This window comes from Theobroma cacao, chromosome 5 (genome assembly GCF_053813885.1).
Source record: "Theobroma cacao isolate CCN51 chromosome 5, ASM5381388v1, whole genome shotgun sequence".
NCBI classification, from domain to species: domain Eukaryota; kingdom Viridiplantae; phylum Streptophyta; class Magnoliopsida; order Malvales; family Malvaceae; genus Theobroma; species Theobroma cacao.
This window is the reverse complement of record NC_142643.1, coordinates 44,329,174-44,343,178: the sequence shown is the minus strand read 5'-3', so window position 1 is coordinate 44,343,178 and position 14,005 is coordinate 44,329,174. Positions and strand designations below refer to the sequence as shown.

The 14,005-nt window shown below is 35.3% G+C and overlaps 1 protein-coding gene across 18 annotated transcripts; it reads left to right on the top strand.

Annotated features, from left to right (window-relative positions):
- The first annotated feature begins 896 nt into the window (after positions 1–896).
- LOC18600050 (mediator of RNA polymerase II transcription subunit 33A-like) lies at positions 897–12,902 on the top strand. 18 transcript variants are annotated; one of them, XM_088806344.1, is made up of 16 exons: positions 897–1,036; positions 1,110–1,173; positions 1,314–1,390; positions 3,763–3,853; positions 5,408–5,713; positions 5,817–5,927; positions 6,141–6,500; positions 6,703–7,019; positions 7,227–7,318; positions 7,407–7,761; positions 7,894–8,101; positions 8,180–8,294; positions 8,675–8,836; positions 10,201–10,867; positions 11,042–11,248; positions 11,755–12,902. In XM_088806344.1, the coding sequence occupies exons 5-16, from the start codon at positions 5,454–5,456 to the stop codon at positions 12,837–12,839; spliced, it is 3,939 nt and encodes a 1,312-aa protein (XP_088662470.1). In that variant the 5' UTR covers positions 897–1,036; positions 1,110–1,173; positions 1,314–1,390; positions 3,763–3,853; positions 5,408–5,453; the 3' UTR covers positions 12,840–12,902. The 18 variants fall into 18 exon arrangements, with proteins under 18 accessions (XP_088662470.1, XP_088662468.1, XP_088662471.1 ...); XM_088806342.1 differs by having other exon boundaries at positions 5,379–5,713; XM_088806345.1 differs by having other exon boundaries at positions 3,723–3,853; positions 5,413–5,713.
- The last annotated feature ends 1,103 nt before the right edge of the window (positions 12,903–14,005 follow it).

Genomic DNA, 14,005 nt, shown 5'->3' with positions numbered 1-14,005 from the left:
GACTTTTGGGTTGGGTTTAGCTACGTCTATTGCTTGTGCAATTTCAAGCTTGATGTGAAATGTGTTACTTTAACAGACCTTAAAAACGAAGGGCAAAAGTTGAAAGAGATGGCCAAGGAGTCAAAAGTGTGCCCTTTCGAACAAGAGCACAAGCTTTTCTTCTTCAATGTTAGGCACAAAGTCAAACATAACTATAGCTGCGGCATTTGCTTCCTACCACTTTTAGGTTTACGTCATGCATGCTTTCGTTGTGGTTATCTTCTTCACGAATCTTGTCTTGGATTTCCATGGGAAATGACACCCCCGTTTCATCCGGAACACCCATTTGTCAATAAAGACCCTTGTGCATGGTGTCTTGCCTGCTTTGGTCCATTTCAGTATCGCATCATCTATAATTGTGAGCAATGTGTATTCATCAACTTGCATCTTTCATGTGCTAATTCCTTGTGGCAAGCCATAGGATCCAAGTCTCACCAGCATCCTCTTTTCTATTTTGGAACAGAATGCCAGAAACCTCTTCGACAATATCTTTGGAATTTATCATTCCTGTAACATTCCAATTCTCCATACATATGCATTATGCAGTAATATGCTTACTAAAAAATAATATATTGAGGAATTAATTTTAAGCTTAGCGTATAGAGGTTTAATCTAAATTGATTAAGTAAACATTTGAGGGAAAGAGAATTTATGAAAATAATAATAAATAAATGCAATAAAATAAATATAATAATAATAATAAAATTAAGAAACCAAAGTAGGTGTGGAAAATGGATGAATGGAAAACAAAGCCCAAGAGAAATGTTAAGAAATGGGCTAAAGTTAAATTCTGCTGCTGGGTTTAGATTGGCCCAATTAAATTAAAATAGGACGGGATCCTTAAGCTAAAATAAGACTGAAACCTTACAAAAAAGAAAAAAAAACTCCCTTGTTCTTAGAGCTTGAGCTCTCGTCTTTTACCAGTGAGCTCCCAAGTTACCCCTTGGATCTTCAGGCTTTGTAGCAGCACTCTGAGGCTTAGAAACACACACCAAAGGTAAGATTTAACTCCCTTGTGGATTGAGCATGGGTTTAATCGGTTTAAAGCTTAAACTCTGTCTATATTACAGCCAAGTCACAATAGGCTCAAGCTGAAGCAATTTGAAGTTAGGATTCTATGGGTTGGCCACTAAGGTAAGAGTTTGAGGTATTTTGATGATTGGAAATTCTGGGATTTTAGTTTGGAAGTTGTTAGTGAAGAAATGAAACTGAGTTATGCTTAGAAATCCTGGAACTTTCTGAAAACAGGGTTTCTGAGATTTTATTCTGTTTAGGTGGTACGGGAGGCTCAAATAAGTGTTGGTGAGCAAGGTTTGGAAAATTGCTAGCTGTTGAAGAACTTTTAGTCAAGGTGAGTGGGTGTTAGTTTTTGAGATGAAATTATTCTGAGATATATATATATAAACAGAGCATGAATAGCACGTCTGTGATTTGCTAGGCTAGCAGAATATTTGTTAGGTCATTTCTTGATTTTGGGACTAAATTTCTGATTCTGAATTTTCTGAAAAATTGGTGTATGTATGTGTATATAGCTTGTTTCCCATTTTTATTTTAGAGTTATATATATATATATATATATATATATATATATAGCTACTTTTAAGTGATTTAAACTTCAATAGTATTCTGTTGTTTTGTTCTGATGCATGCTCCACTTAATGGCAATTATACGGTTGATATCCATGTGGGAATAGAATCCCAAAACCTGTTGTGGTCTGGTATTTTTTGCAACTGAACATGGTTTATTGAACTAGCCATTATTTAAATGGAGTTAAATTCCGGAACATGGGTATACCCTGCATTTTGGCAAAATAGCTCACATAGAGCTGATTATATATTTCCGTCCGATGAATATGATTCCGGATGAGTCTGTTATGATCCAATGAGATCAGTTACTCTGTCCGAAGGCTAAAACACCGGATGCGTCTGTGTGATGAATATTCCATCTAACGGCTATAATACTGGATAAGTCTGTGTGATGAATATTCCATCTAACGGCTATAATAGCATGATATCCCTTCCCCCGGTAAGCTTTAGCACCGAGCAAGTCTGATTATTTTGTTATTCTCTTGGTTTTGAGGCCTATTATATTTGGCAAAGCCCAGGTGACTATTATGTGAGATAGCTTCATGGTAAGCTCTATCATATTCTGATTTTCTGTTAATGAATTTGTTGGGGCTAGCTTGGTTGTTTAAATTTCGTATCTGTTATTTTGGAAATATCTGACCTAGCCTGTGAGGCTTAACAAATAATCTAGCCTGAGGATGATCTCAGAAATCTGCCACTTTTGGTATGTCTACAATTGCTATACTTGTCAATGAGTTCCTGCTTGCTGTCATAAGCCTCTGTTATCTGCATGTACACCTCTGAAGCTAGTTTTTGTCAATTATATTCTGATTAGAGATGCTTGAATGAGCTTCATAGGCCTAGCATATAATATCAGCTCCAAGTTGAGCTTAAAATCTGTTATATTGACATGTATTCCATGCTCTAATAAACTAGACTTAAATCTGCTTTTCAAAAAAAAAAAAAAAAAAAACTAGACTTTAATCTGATTTCTTATAGGGAAAATCACTCATCTTAGCACCTTTAAAATCATCCTCCCGTGCGGAAAAAAAAAAAGGAACCAGTAAGTATCATACCAAACATGGACAGCTGTGCTTTGCTTAATAGAAAAGCCTTGTAGAGAAAACAAGCACCTATCCAAATCACAAAAAAAAAAAAAAAAAAGAGTACTTTAATTTGGATAAAATATAAATATTATATTTTAGTTTTTGTGTATAGTATATATTTAAGTTTTTATAAATATTTAAAATTGATAAAACATACATATTTATCTAAATTTGTATTAATTAATATGAAATTTCATGTAATTATATATTTTAAATGATATAAATTATTTGTTAATATTAATTAATATATGGTGTTAAGCATAAACTTTAGTGCAAATATATATATTAAATCTTTATATGCAACCATGGGCCATGGTTATCTATGACTTTCATCTTAGACTAACACATGTGCAAATATATAACTAAGGAATGTACTTTCATCTTAGACTAATTAACACGTGCTTTTAAATAAATTTAAAATCAATATTTTTTTAATCAATATTTTTATTAATCAATTTTCATACATCTTAACTAAATTTAAAGCCATCAAAATTTTAATTATAAATTAACTTCAATGTACATTAAATACCCATTTTTTAAAAATAGTGAAAAATCCTTACCCAACAAAAAAAATGCATTGAAAAGAACAGAATAGGGTTTTTTTTAATTAGTGACTACAACATTTCCCTTCCCTTTTCTTCTCTTCCACTGATCTCATTTACTTCATCTTTTTCTGCCTAATCTTTTTTTTTAGGATTTTTTTTATTCTTCCAAAACTTGATTCATTAAAGAAAAGAACAAAATAGGTGTTTACTTGTAGAAAATTAGGGGTTTTGAAGAGCATAAGATGTTAATATGCCTTCGTTACCCTTTGAATCGATTTTGCTTCCCTTGATCCCTTCTCTGACTCCATTTAATATTGGTTCTTGTTCCTTTAAAACATCAGTGATCGACATGGTAATTTTAGTTAATATTTCACATTGATTTTGTTGAAGTAATTTTCCCCTTTTCTTTTCTCTCCTTTTCGTCTATGTTTTCTGTCTTCTTCTAGATTCTTCTGTTCTTTTCAAGGTTATTACGCTACTAGACAAAGGAATCTCGTCTTGTTCAGAAAATCAGAGGTTTTTGGGTTCAATCGTGAACTGGGGTTCGCCATTTTGGAGGTTTTAAGGTTTTGAATTGATTGCAGCTGTCTTAAGAAGGTATATCCTTATCCATTTTGCACGTTCTATCCACACGTGTGATGAATAGGTATCTAGCTAATATCTGGTTGGAAATTTTGCTTATTGCCTTTATTGAAAGCAATTAGTTTTTTAACAACTGATTTCCCCCTTTCCTGATTTAGTTTTTTAATATTTGCACCCTTTTATGGAAATATTGTAAATGTTTGAATTTGTTGGCTACATTTATGTGATTACTACTTGTCAAAGGACTCCCAGAAATTTTTTTGCTTTCCTATTTTATTTGTATATAATGTTTCAAGTTTTTTTTTTTTTTTTATAATTGGGGGAGGCGGGATTCAAGCCCTGCTCTTTAGGCAGGGGGATAATGCATCAACCAATAAGCCAAATGCTTGGGTGCATATAATGTTTCAAGCTTAAGTTCTTAGTTATATGGGTTTTAGGGTTTAGGGTTTAGGGTAAAGCTGATTCAACTTTCAGTTTATATAATGTTTCAAGCTTAAGTTCTTAGTTATATGGGTTTTAGGGTTTAGGGTTTAGGGTAGAGCTGATTCAACTTTCAGTTTATATAATGTTTCAAGCTTAAGTTCTTAGTTATATGGGTTTTAGGGTTTAGGGTTTAGGGTAAAGCTGATTCAACTTTCAGTTTATATAATGTTTCAAGCTTAAGTTCTTAGTTATATGGGTTTTAGGGTTTAGGGTTTAGGGTAAAGCTGATTCAACTTTCAGTTTGAGGTTGGTCCTTCCTATTTAGGTACCTGTTTTGCACAGCTACTTTGGCCTGGGGTGTTAATCTGCCTGCTCATATAGTTGTCATCAAGGTTTGTGAATAGCTGCATAAACACATCATTCATTTTCCTTTACATGGCAAAACTTTAGTTGTTGCATATTATCATTTCAAGTTACATATATTAGCGTTTCTGCTGTCCACAATGAAGACAAAGTGGAGTATGATTTTACTAGAGATAGGACATTTTGTCCATTGAAGGTTGTGTCCCCCTTCTTTTGAAGTTTGTGATGCTATTCAAACATATTCTAGACATTGATCTTGTTGTGGAAATTAAATATCAATATCGTGGGGTCATAGCCCTTTTGCTTCTTTAACAGTTATCCCATTTAGGATGTCATGTTATTTTAGTTTGGATGCTGACACTAAAAGAGTTGCTTTTTGCAAGTTTCCATCGAAAATTGAAAGCTAGCCTAATATGTCATTTAATTCAGCTACATTATGCTTTTCAAAAAAAAAAAAAAGTCAGTTATATTATCTCAACTTTGACAACCTTTCCTTTGGAACCCGTCCACAAGGGCCTTTCTTCCAATAGGTCAATCACTACTCTCTATTAAGCAGATGGCAATAATAAATAGATCATGTTAATGGGAAACAATTATAGTAGTGTTGATTTAATAATCACTTATGTGCACACATTTGTTTGTGGCTTGGTTTGAAGATAAGGAGACCTATTTTTGTTTTAATTATTCTTCCACAATTGCCTTTGTATGGTAGAGTAGAAATACCTTATTTTTATATGACTTTGACTTGTCGAAGGACACCAATTCATCGAAAATGGCGAACAGCATAGCCTGGAGCTGAGCCTGAGAGTTGAAAGTTGAAAGTTTGGAGATGGAAATAGAAAAAGAAATAGAGCAGAGGATCGCACGGTGGAAAGAGCAGGAGGACACCACGCCGCTGGTTTGGGTGGCGGAGATGGCGAAATGCATAGTCTCCCATGGATTGGGACTGCCCAGTGTTGAGTTAGGGCAGGTGCTCGTCTCCCATCTCTGCTTCCGTACCAATCAACCATCACTCTGGAAGTTTCTACAGCATGCGTTCTCTTCCCGCCTCCTTTCTCCCCTCCATGTCCTCTCCTTACTCACCTGCAGGTTTTTGCTTTTTCATTTTCATGTTAAAAGATAATTTATGTAAACGAAGAAAAATCATTGCTTAGTCTCAAAGCTTTGCCTGAAATGATTGTTCTTTACCCAGAGTCATTCCTTTCCGACACTCTCAACCAGAGGCATATAGGCTTTATGTTGAGCTTCTCCGCCAGTATGCATTATCATTTGACCCATCTGTTCCTGATACTTGTAAACAACAGTGAGTAACTTCTGGACTAATTTGTGGTAAATTTAATGTTTTAAGTTTTAAATGAATTTGTAAAAATTGGCAATTTTCTCTTGAAAAATTATGATTGTAATTTCTGTTCTCTGCATTGCCCAAAATTCCATTACATGCTTGCTAAATTAATATGGGATCACGGCCAAATTCTCACCCACTACCTTTGGTAACTCTTCATCTGTTGTTTCACAGGATTGTAGATTCTGTTGATGTTACCCTCCAACTTTCTCAGAATTATGGAGTCCATGTTGTGGAGCTTGGCCATGCTTTTGTCTTCTTCTTTTCAACTATTGTCACTGCCTTGATTGACTGCATATTGGATGATTGGGGATTACGAATGACTTCTTTAGATGCCCAAAATGGAGCAGTTGGGACTGGAAGCATGGATCATCATCCAATTGACACAGACACTGGAGGAGTTTATCATATTGAAAGAGACAAACAACTTGAACAGATGAGATGGAAGAATTCTTTTTTGGCTATAGAGGTCTTAGGACAACTAACAGAGAGTCTAAGAGCTATGGTTCTACTTAGGCTTGTGTATCTCAACATGTATGCATGATCATTCTTCATTTACTATGCCTTCAATGTCATAATCCTTTCTCTCAATTACCTTACTATTATTTTCCTGTTTTGTGGCAATGATGGTTGTTTTCAAACATTTTTGTTGAAGTTTTAGGGTTTAACATTGAAGCGTTTTATATATCTAATTGAGCTATCATTCTCATGTCTTGTTTTATGTCCTTATTGATAGGCCAGAAAAATTCAATGACCTCCTGCAAAGGTTGCACTTTCTTGAAGCAAATAAGTCAGCATGCCCGAGTCTAACATCTGCGAACCAAATTTTGGCTAGACTATTGGCCAACGTCAAGAGAATTCCAAGTTTTGAGTACCAGTTAAAGAAACATCGGCTCATTGGAATGCTGGTGGGTAAAGGATCATGCAAGCCAGTTTCTTGCTGCAATTTTGGTTCTGGACAGTCTGCTTGTTGGGTGCCTTTTGATATTTACATGGAGAATGCTATGGATGGGAAGCAACTCTCTGTCAAATCAGCTATTGTTATTCTCAGAGGTATCCACTTGAAGTTTCAGTATTATTTGTGCTTAATTTTTTATATATATATTTAATGTATGCACAACATGCATATGCACATGTTTTGTAAGTATCAATCTGTATATTTGTGTTTTCTTGTTAAATTTTTTCTTTTTCCATATATTGAATAAAGGAAGGTAATGTGTTCTGCATTTGCAAGGGTTTGATTTGGTGCTGTATTTGCAGAAACAATTTATACACTCCGAGTATTTAATAGAGCAAGCTGGAAAGAGACCTTCCTAGCACTTTGGCTTTCGGCCCTTCGACTTGTGCAACGAGTTCAGATTAGCCATTACAATAATCACTTTTACAAAGAAAAACATGTGCAAATTTTAATTTCATTTTTTGCCATTTTCTTCATTGCAGGAGCGTGATCCCCTAGAAGGCCCTATTCCACATCTTGAGGCTCGTCTTTGCATCCTTCTGTCTATTGTGCCCTTGGCAATTGCTAATGTCTTTGAGGATGAGGCGAAATTGCAATCCTCTTCTTCTCAGGAATCTAGGTATGAGGATGGAATGGGTGAAAAGGGCTGTGATGCAACAAAATCGGGATTGATTTCTGCTCTCCAGCTGCTTGGAAACTTTTCCGGGCTTCTAAGCCCTCCAGCATCCATCACGGCTGCAGCTAATGCTGCTGCTGCAAAAGTTTCCAGCTTCATTTTAAAGAACCGCAGGGATGGTAGAAATAGTGGTAGTCCTATTGAAACTTGCTTAAATGCAGGTAGTTTGAATGTGTATATGTAATTTTACTCCCACAGCTGATTATGACTAGAGACATCTAGGGCTTATTCTATTGTCTAGTTGCTTTTATTTCCTTGGTGCTTTTTGTACTTATTTTGTGCTTTACGTTTAGGTGGCAACATGAGGCACCTCATTGTGGAAGCTTGCATTGCGAGAAATTTGATTGACTCATCAGCATATTTTTGGCTTGGTTATGTCTCTTCTTCAATGGTCTCGTCTGAATTATCACCAATTAAGAAATCTCCTTGGACTACTTTTATGGAAGGAGCTCCACTTAGTGGTCATCTAGTAAATTCTCTTTTAACAACTCCTGCTTCAAGGTATAGTGAGAATTTTATAGTTAGCTCTTGGTTGGAAAATTCATTAATTTGATTTTCTTCATGGCTCTCATATTTAAGTTTAGCGGAGATAGAGAAACTATATCACATTGCATTGCATGGGTCAGTCGAGGAGAAGTCGGCAGCTGCAAAGATTCTATGTGGTGCATCCCTTAGCCAGGGATGGAATGTTCAGGTACCTTGTCCATAGTACATATTGTTTTAAAACAGTTAAAGTTGGCAGTTTCAAAAGTTTTCTTATCTGCTTATTGTGACCTAAAATGTTTCTCATGAATTTACCTGCTATGGTTATTCAGAAATCTAATTTTCTTTCTTGAATTTGTTGATGAGTTGCAAATGGTCACCAAAGAAAAGCCACTTCTTGTCTTTTCAGTTTTATTGTTTTATCTGAAATGGGCATCAATTAGAATTTGTTTGTCACTAGAAGCCCCACATTTATTCTATTTCATACTTGAAGCATGAGGAGATCAGAGCTTATAGCACTTTATTTCACCCTTTTTGCGCTTTTTGCTGCCTACTTTTTATTCAAAGGGAAAATTTACTTGTCTTTGGCAGGAACATGTGGTACACTTTGTTGTCAAACTTCTTTCTCCTCCTGTGCCTCCTGGTTATGTTGGACCAAGGAATCACTTGATTGACCATATGCCAATGCTGTGTGCTGTTCTGTTTGGAGCTTCCTCTATTGACACTGTCCATATTCTCTCTTTACATGGAGTGGTAAGTGATGTACTGTGAAACCTTTTGTAGTTTTTTGGATCTCTAAGATATAGTAGTCATATCAACTTCATTTCCTTAATAAGATTGTTCATGACAACCTGGTTGTTGTTGGCTAACATACAAGCAACATACTGATGGGACTTCATTCTATTTGCTTGTTTATGAGCCAATTTTTCTCATGATAAAGTGATTGTTCAAACACCATGTTTTAGACAACAAAGTATTAATTCCAAAGGCATAATCTTTATTTTATTCAGACTGAGTTAGGACATTATTAAAACTACAGAGGCTATGATTAAGTCTTATTTTATCTTTCCTTAAGTTAATCGTTGCAAGTTTTATCTAAGAACTGCTAACTAGTGAAACGAAAAAAACAAAGTTGTATGTGACTTTTATTTTCTTGGGTATGGCTTCTGTTAATTCTTTATTTTGCTAGAAATCTAAGAATTTGGGTCAAAGGTTTATTTAAAGTTTTCTTTATTATTTTTTTTGCATTTATGGTTTCAGACATGTTTTAGGTCTTTTTTTTATTATTATAATCTATATATAAGAATGTAAGCACTTTTAATTAATAGAGAATAATATTATAAAAATTTTGCAGCTGATATGCTCTCTTGGGAAATCTATGAAGCAATTTTTAACCTCAATTGTAAAGCCTTAAGAACCTGTGTAGGATAAATATGGAAAAATATATTACAGAAGTGAGTGCATGTTGACACATAAAATTAATATCAACAACAGTTGACGTGTAGCATAAATGTTGCATGCAGTGTATAGCTAAATTAAAACACATTTATAATAAACTTGATAGGATCATTTAATTAAAAATAAAGTAGAAATTGGACCTCAACATTTAATTAAAAAAGAAAAAAAAAACTTGTTTTGGATCACTCTCAGTTTGTGCTTTCTTCTCCCTATCCTTAAGAGAGAGCATTGCACACCTGACGACAAATTTGCTGTGCAACTAGAAATCATTGTATCCACATAAAATTTTTATTGATAAAAAAAGAAAGAGAAAAAACAAACTTGAAAATTTTGAGAAGTGATAAAAAATCTTGAAAAGGAAAGACAAAAAAAATAAAGCTCATTGTTTCAAAATTGTAGCTGGGACAATCATGAGTGGTTAAACTTAAGGACCAATCAGACAAAGCTCAGATTTAAATAATAGGTGTGAATATATACTCAATCTGCATCAATTGGATGGTTAGCCCTTGAGCCACTCTATTGCTTTGCAGTTGTGGACAAACTTTTTTATTCAGTTTCTTGTTTTCCCTTTGGATCTTTTGTCGTTCTGTTGATGTTAGTAGATTGTTGCAAGCTAGGAATCACTCAATCTGATATATTTAAAGTTCTGATACCAACAGATACCTGAAGTTGCAGCTTCTCTCATGCCACTTTGTGAGACATTTGGATCGCTCGTACCTACACCATGTAGCAAATCAAGTACAGGTGATGAGCCTTCAATTTACATGGTTTTCTCAGCGGCATTTCTCTTTCTCCTTCGTTTGTGGAAATTCTACAAACCTCCTCTTGAGCTATGCACGACTGGAGGAGTAATGGGTGGTGAGCTTACTTTGGAGTATCTCTTGTTATTGCGAAATAGCCGCATTGCCTCACAAAATTTTGCTACTCATGATGAAATGGATAGCAACTCGGAGCAGTTAGAATTTGCATCAAACAAGCCCATATACATTGATTATTTTCCAAAGTTACGAGCTTGGTATTGTCAAAACAGATCATGTATTGCTTCAACGCTTTCTGGGCTTTGTAGTGGAAACCCTGTTCATGAAGTTGCTAATAAGATTTTAAGTATGATTTATCGAAAAATGGCCGAAAGTGGGGCCTCACAAGGTGATTCTGCAATGCCATCAAGTAGCAGCATTTGTGGTTCCGTTGCAAGTTCCAGGGAAGATGTTTATCAGATACCTATGCTTTCTGCATGGGATGTGTTGGAAGCCACTCCTTTTGTTCTCGAGGCAATTTTAACTGCCTGTGCCTATGAAAGGCTTTCATCTCGAGACGTCACAACAGGTAATAAAAGCTAGTTTTAGATTTTGGCCTTATTTTATTTTCGGATTTCTTGCTTAGCATGACTATTTGTTTAATCCATCATTCTCTTCCTAATATGGCACACTAACTAAAATTTACATCATACCTTCCATTTGTTGATCGTTATACAGCTAATTTGATTTTGGACTTCTGCAGGCCTGAGGGACCTTGTTGATTTCTTGCCCGCATCTGTTGCTGTTATTATTAGCTATTTCTGTGCTGAAGTTACTCGTGGTATATGGAAACCAGTTCCAATGAATGGAACAGATTGGCCTAGTCCAGCAGCTTATCTTCCATTGGTTGAGTCTCAAATGAAAGAAATACTTGCTACTGCTGGTGTTCATGTTCCAAGCTATTCCTTGGGTAGGTACCAACAATTTTTTTTTTTGTCTACTCTGAGCTGTACACACCTTTCTAAGTTGTAATATGATTTTACTCTGAAATATATCATTATTTAAGTACACATACAGATTTCAACATATATTTAATTACCATCAACAAAATAATTTATGATTTTCATAGGATTCGAACATGCACCAATTACTAAGCTAGATGCTCAAGCGTTACATATTTATATATTAAATCATTATAGTAGCAAGTTTTTTCATGAATTTGAGTAAATATCTTCTTCTTTATCTGATTACTGGGCTATCTCCTGATTGGTAATTTAATTAGTATGAAAAAGGTGAGGTTTATGTTCGTGTGAGAATACCTTATTTTCCAAAACCTCCACTAGGCATGCAGTGTGGCCATTACAGGCCATTTACATACTATGATTAAAAAAAACAAAGGCGAATTGCTTGAAATAAATGATAAAAGTCTCATTCTTTTGTGGTGTGTAGTTATACTCATTCAGAGTGGTTATGCAGGAACTTCTGTAATGCTTCCACTGCCAATTGCAGCTCTTGTTAGTTTAACTATTACTTTCAAACTTAACAAGAGCTTGGAGTACATCCACGCCGTTGTTGGTCCAGCACTAGAGAACTGTGCATCAAGTTGCCCCTGGCCTAGCATTACTATAATTGGTTCTCTTTGGGCTCAAAAAATTCACCGTTGGCACAACTTCATTGTTGTATCATGTTCTCGCTCAATTTTCAGGCAAAACAAAGAAGCAATTGAACAGCTCTTGAGAAGTTGTTTTACTTCATTTTTGGGATCTAACAATTCAACATTGTCAACCAATCAAAGTGGTGTGAATGGTTTACTAGGTAGCATTATTGCAACAGCTGGTGTTTGTCCTTCCATAGCTCCTGGGTTTCTATATCTTCGGTCTTGTAGGACAATACAAGATGTGCAGTATGTGAATGATGTGATTGTAAAATTGGTGGCTGAGTATGCTAGGGAATCAGCTGCAAGATGGACATGCAAAGACACCCGCAACTTGCGGTCTAGCAATTCATCATTGTCGTTTGCTGTTGACAGTGCAAGGGAGGTGGCAATGCTTGGTGCTAGCCTTTTATGTGTGTCAGGTGGGTTTCAACTGGTCCAAGAACTGTATCAAGAAACTATATTGACCTGGTTGCTTTCATCTAGAGGAGAAAAACTTGGTAACGTGAGTTCTGTTGCCTGTATAGTGGAAGGTTATGCAATGGCATATTTGTTGATGATGTCAGGGTCACTTGCATGGTGTGTTGGAGCGAAAGCACCATCATGGGCAATCTCTAAACGAGCATGTGTGGTTGGGGTCCACATGGACTTCTTGGCAAGGGTTTTGGAGGGACACATATTGCTTGGTTGCGACCCGGCCACTTGGAGGGCTTATGTCTCTTGTTTGGTTGGTTTAATAGTGAACTGTGCTCCGGCATGGATTCAACAAGTGAAGCTAGAGACATTGCGAAAACTAGCCAAGGGATTGATAGGATGGCATGAATATGAGCTGGCTTTATCTCTCCTTGAAAGAGGTGGGATTTCTGCCATTGAATCTGTAGCTGAACTAGTAAATGTAATTTATTGAAGATGGAATCTAAGATCTTTCATATGCAAAATTAAAGAGTATGAATGTGACGTTTGGAGTTCATTGTGCGTATTATCTCGGTTTCTTTGCCTTGGCTTGCTCTATTAAGCCCATACTCTCACTATTATGCCATGCAAGCAAACAGGTTAGAAAAGACCGAAAGAGATCATTATTATTATTATTATTATACAATTTGTTTTAACATATTACCCCTAAATCAGATTTCTTGTAGATTGTGTAGTTCATAAGAGGGAGTTTGGTAGATTCCTCAATTCTTCATTGATTTGGAAAGATCAAAATTAGCTTCTAAATCAGAGTTGGAAAATGTAGAGTTCAACTCTCAAAACCAAACAAGTTACCTTCATTGAATCTATCAGTTGCTTGCAGAAGTTTATTATACAAGTTTTTGCTCTTTATTTCCAAATTCAAACTTTCATTCATTGAAAGATTTGTACTTGGATTTTGTAATTTTTTTAAGACGATAATGAAGGTAAGTATCAATATTATCGAAGCAATTATTGGTAAAACATACTTCAACACATGCATTGAGGTTGTCTTCAATAGTTAATGAGTGTTATTTTTGCAAGGAGGGACTTGTAGTCGAGGTGAATCACAAAATGTATAATTCTTTATAAATGATTTAGCTGTGAGGTTCTGAAAGCATCTATCCGTGGGGATTTCTCATTCCAATCTATTGAAAACCACATTAAAGTATATGAGATACGAAAGTTTTTCCAAAAGACTTGGGAATGATTCCAAACAAATTGTTTTCAGACAAATCTAAGCTTTCCAAACTAATCATGTCACCCAATGATTGAGGAATAAGACCTTGTAGTTTATTGCTAAATAGAGATAAAATTGTAGACCATTGGGAATTTCAATTTTCATTGGAATATCACTTGATAATAGATTCCTTGACAAATTCAAATATGTTAGAACCTTCAAATTGCCAATATCTAGTGGAAGCAAACCATTAAGATAATTTGAAGACAAGTCTACTTCCAACATATCTTTTAGGCTTTGAAGTGTATTATTGAATGCAATTTGCTGGAATCCAAGTACAGCTTTCTCAGAGAAGTCAAATTACCCAAACAAGGGGGTGTAAGTCCTTGAAAAAACCTTTATATGTGAATGTTAAAAAACCTTTATTCCTAATTAATCTTGTG

Coding starts and splice junctions, on each gene's coding strand:
- LOC18600050 (XM_088806346.1), top strand. CDS start 5,454: ATGGAAATAGAAAAAGAAATAGAGCAGAGGATCGCACGGTGGAAAGAG. Junction 5,714..5,816: donor CTCTCCTTACTCACCTGCAG/GTTTTTGCTTTT, acceptor TTCTTTACCCAG/AGTCATTCCTTTCCGACACT. Junction 8,102..8,179: donor TTAACAACTCCTGCTTCAAG/GTATAGTGAGAA, acceptor CTCATATTTAAG/TTTAGCGGAGATAGAGAAAC.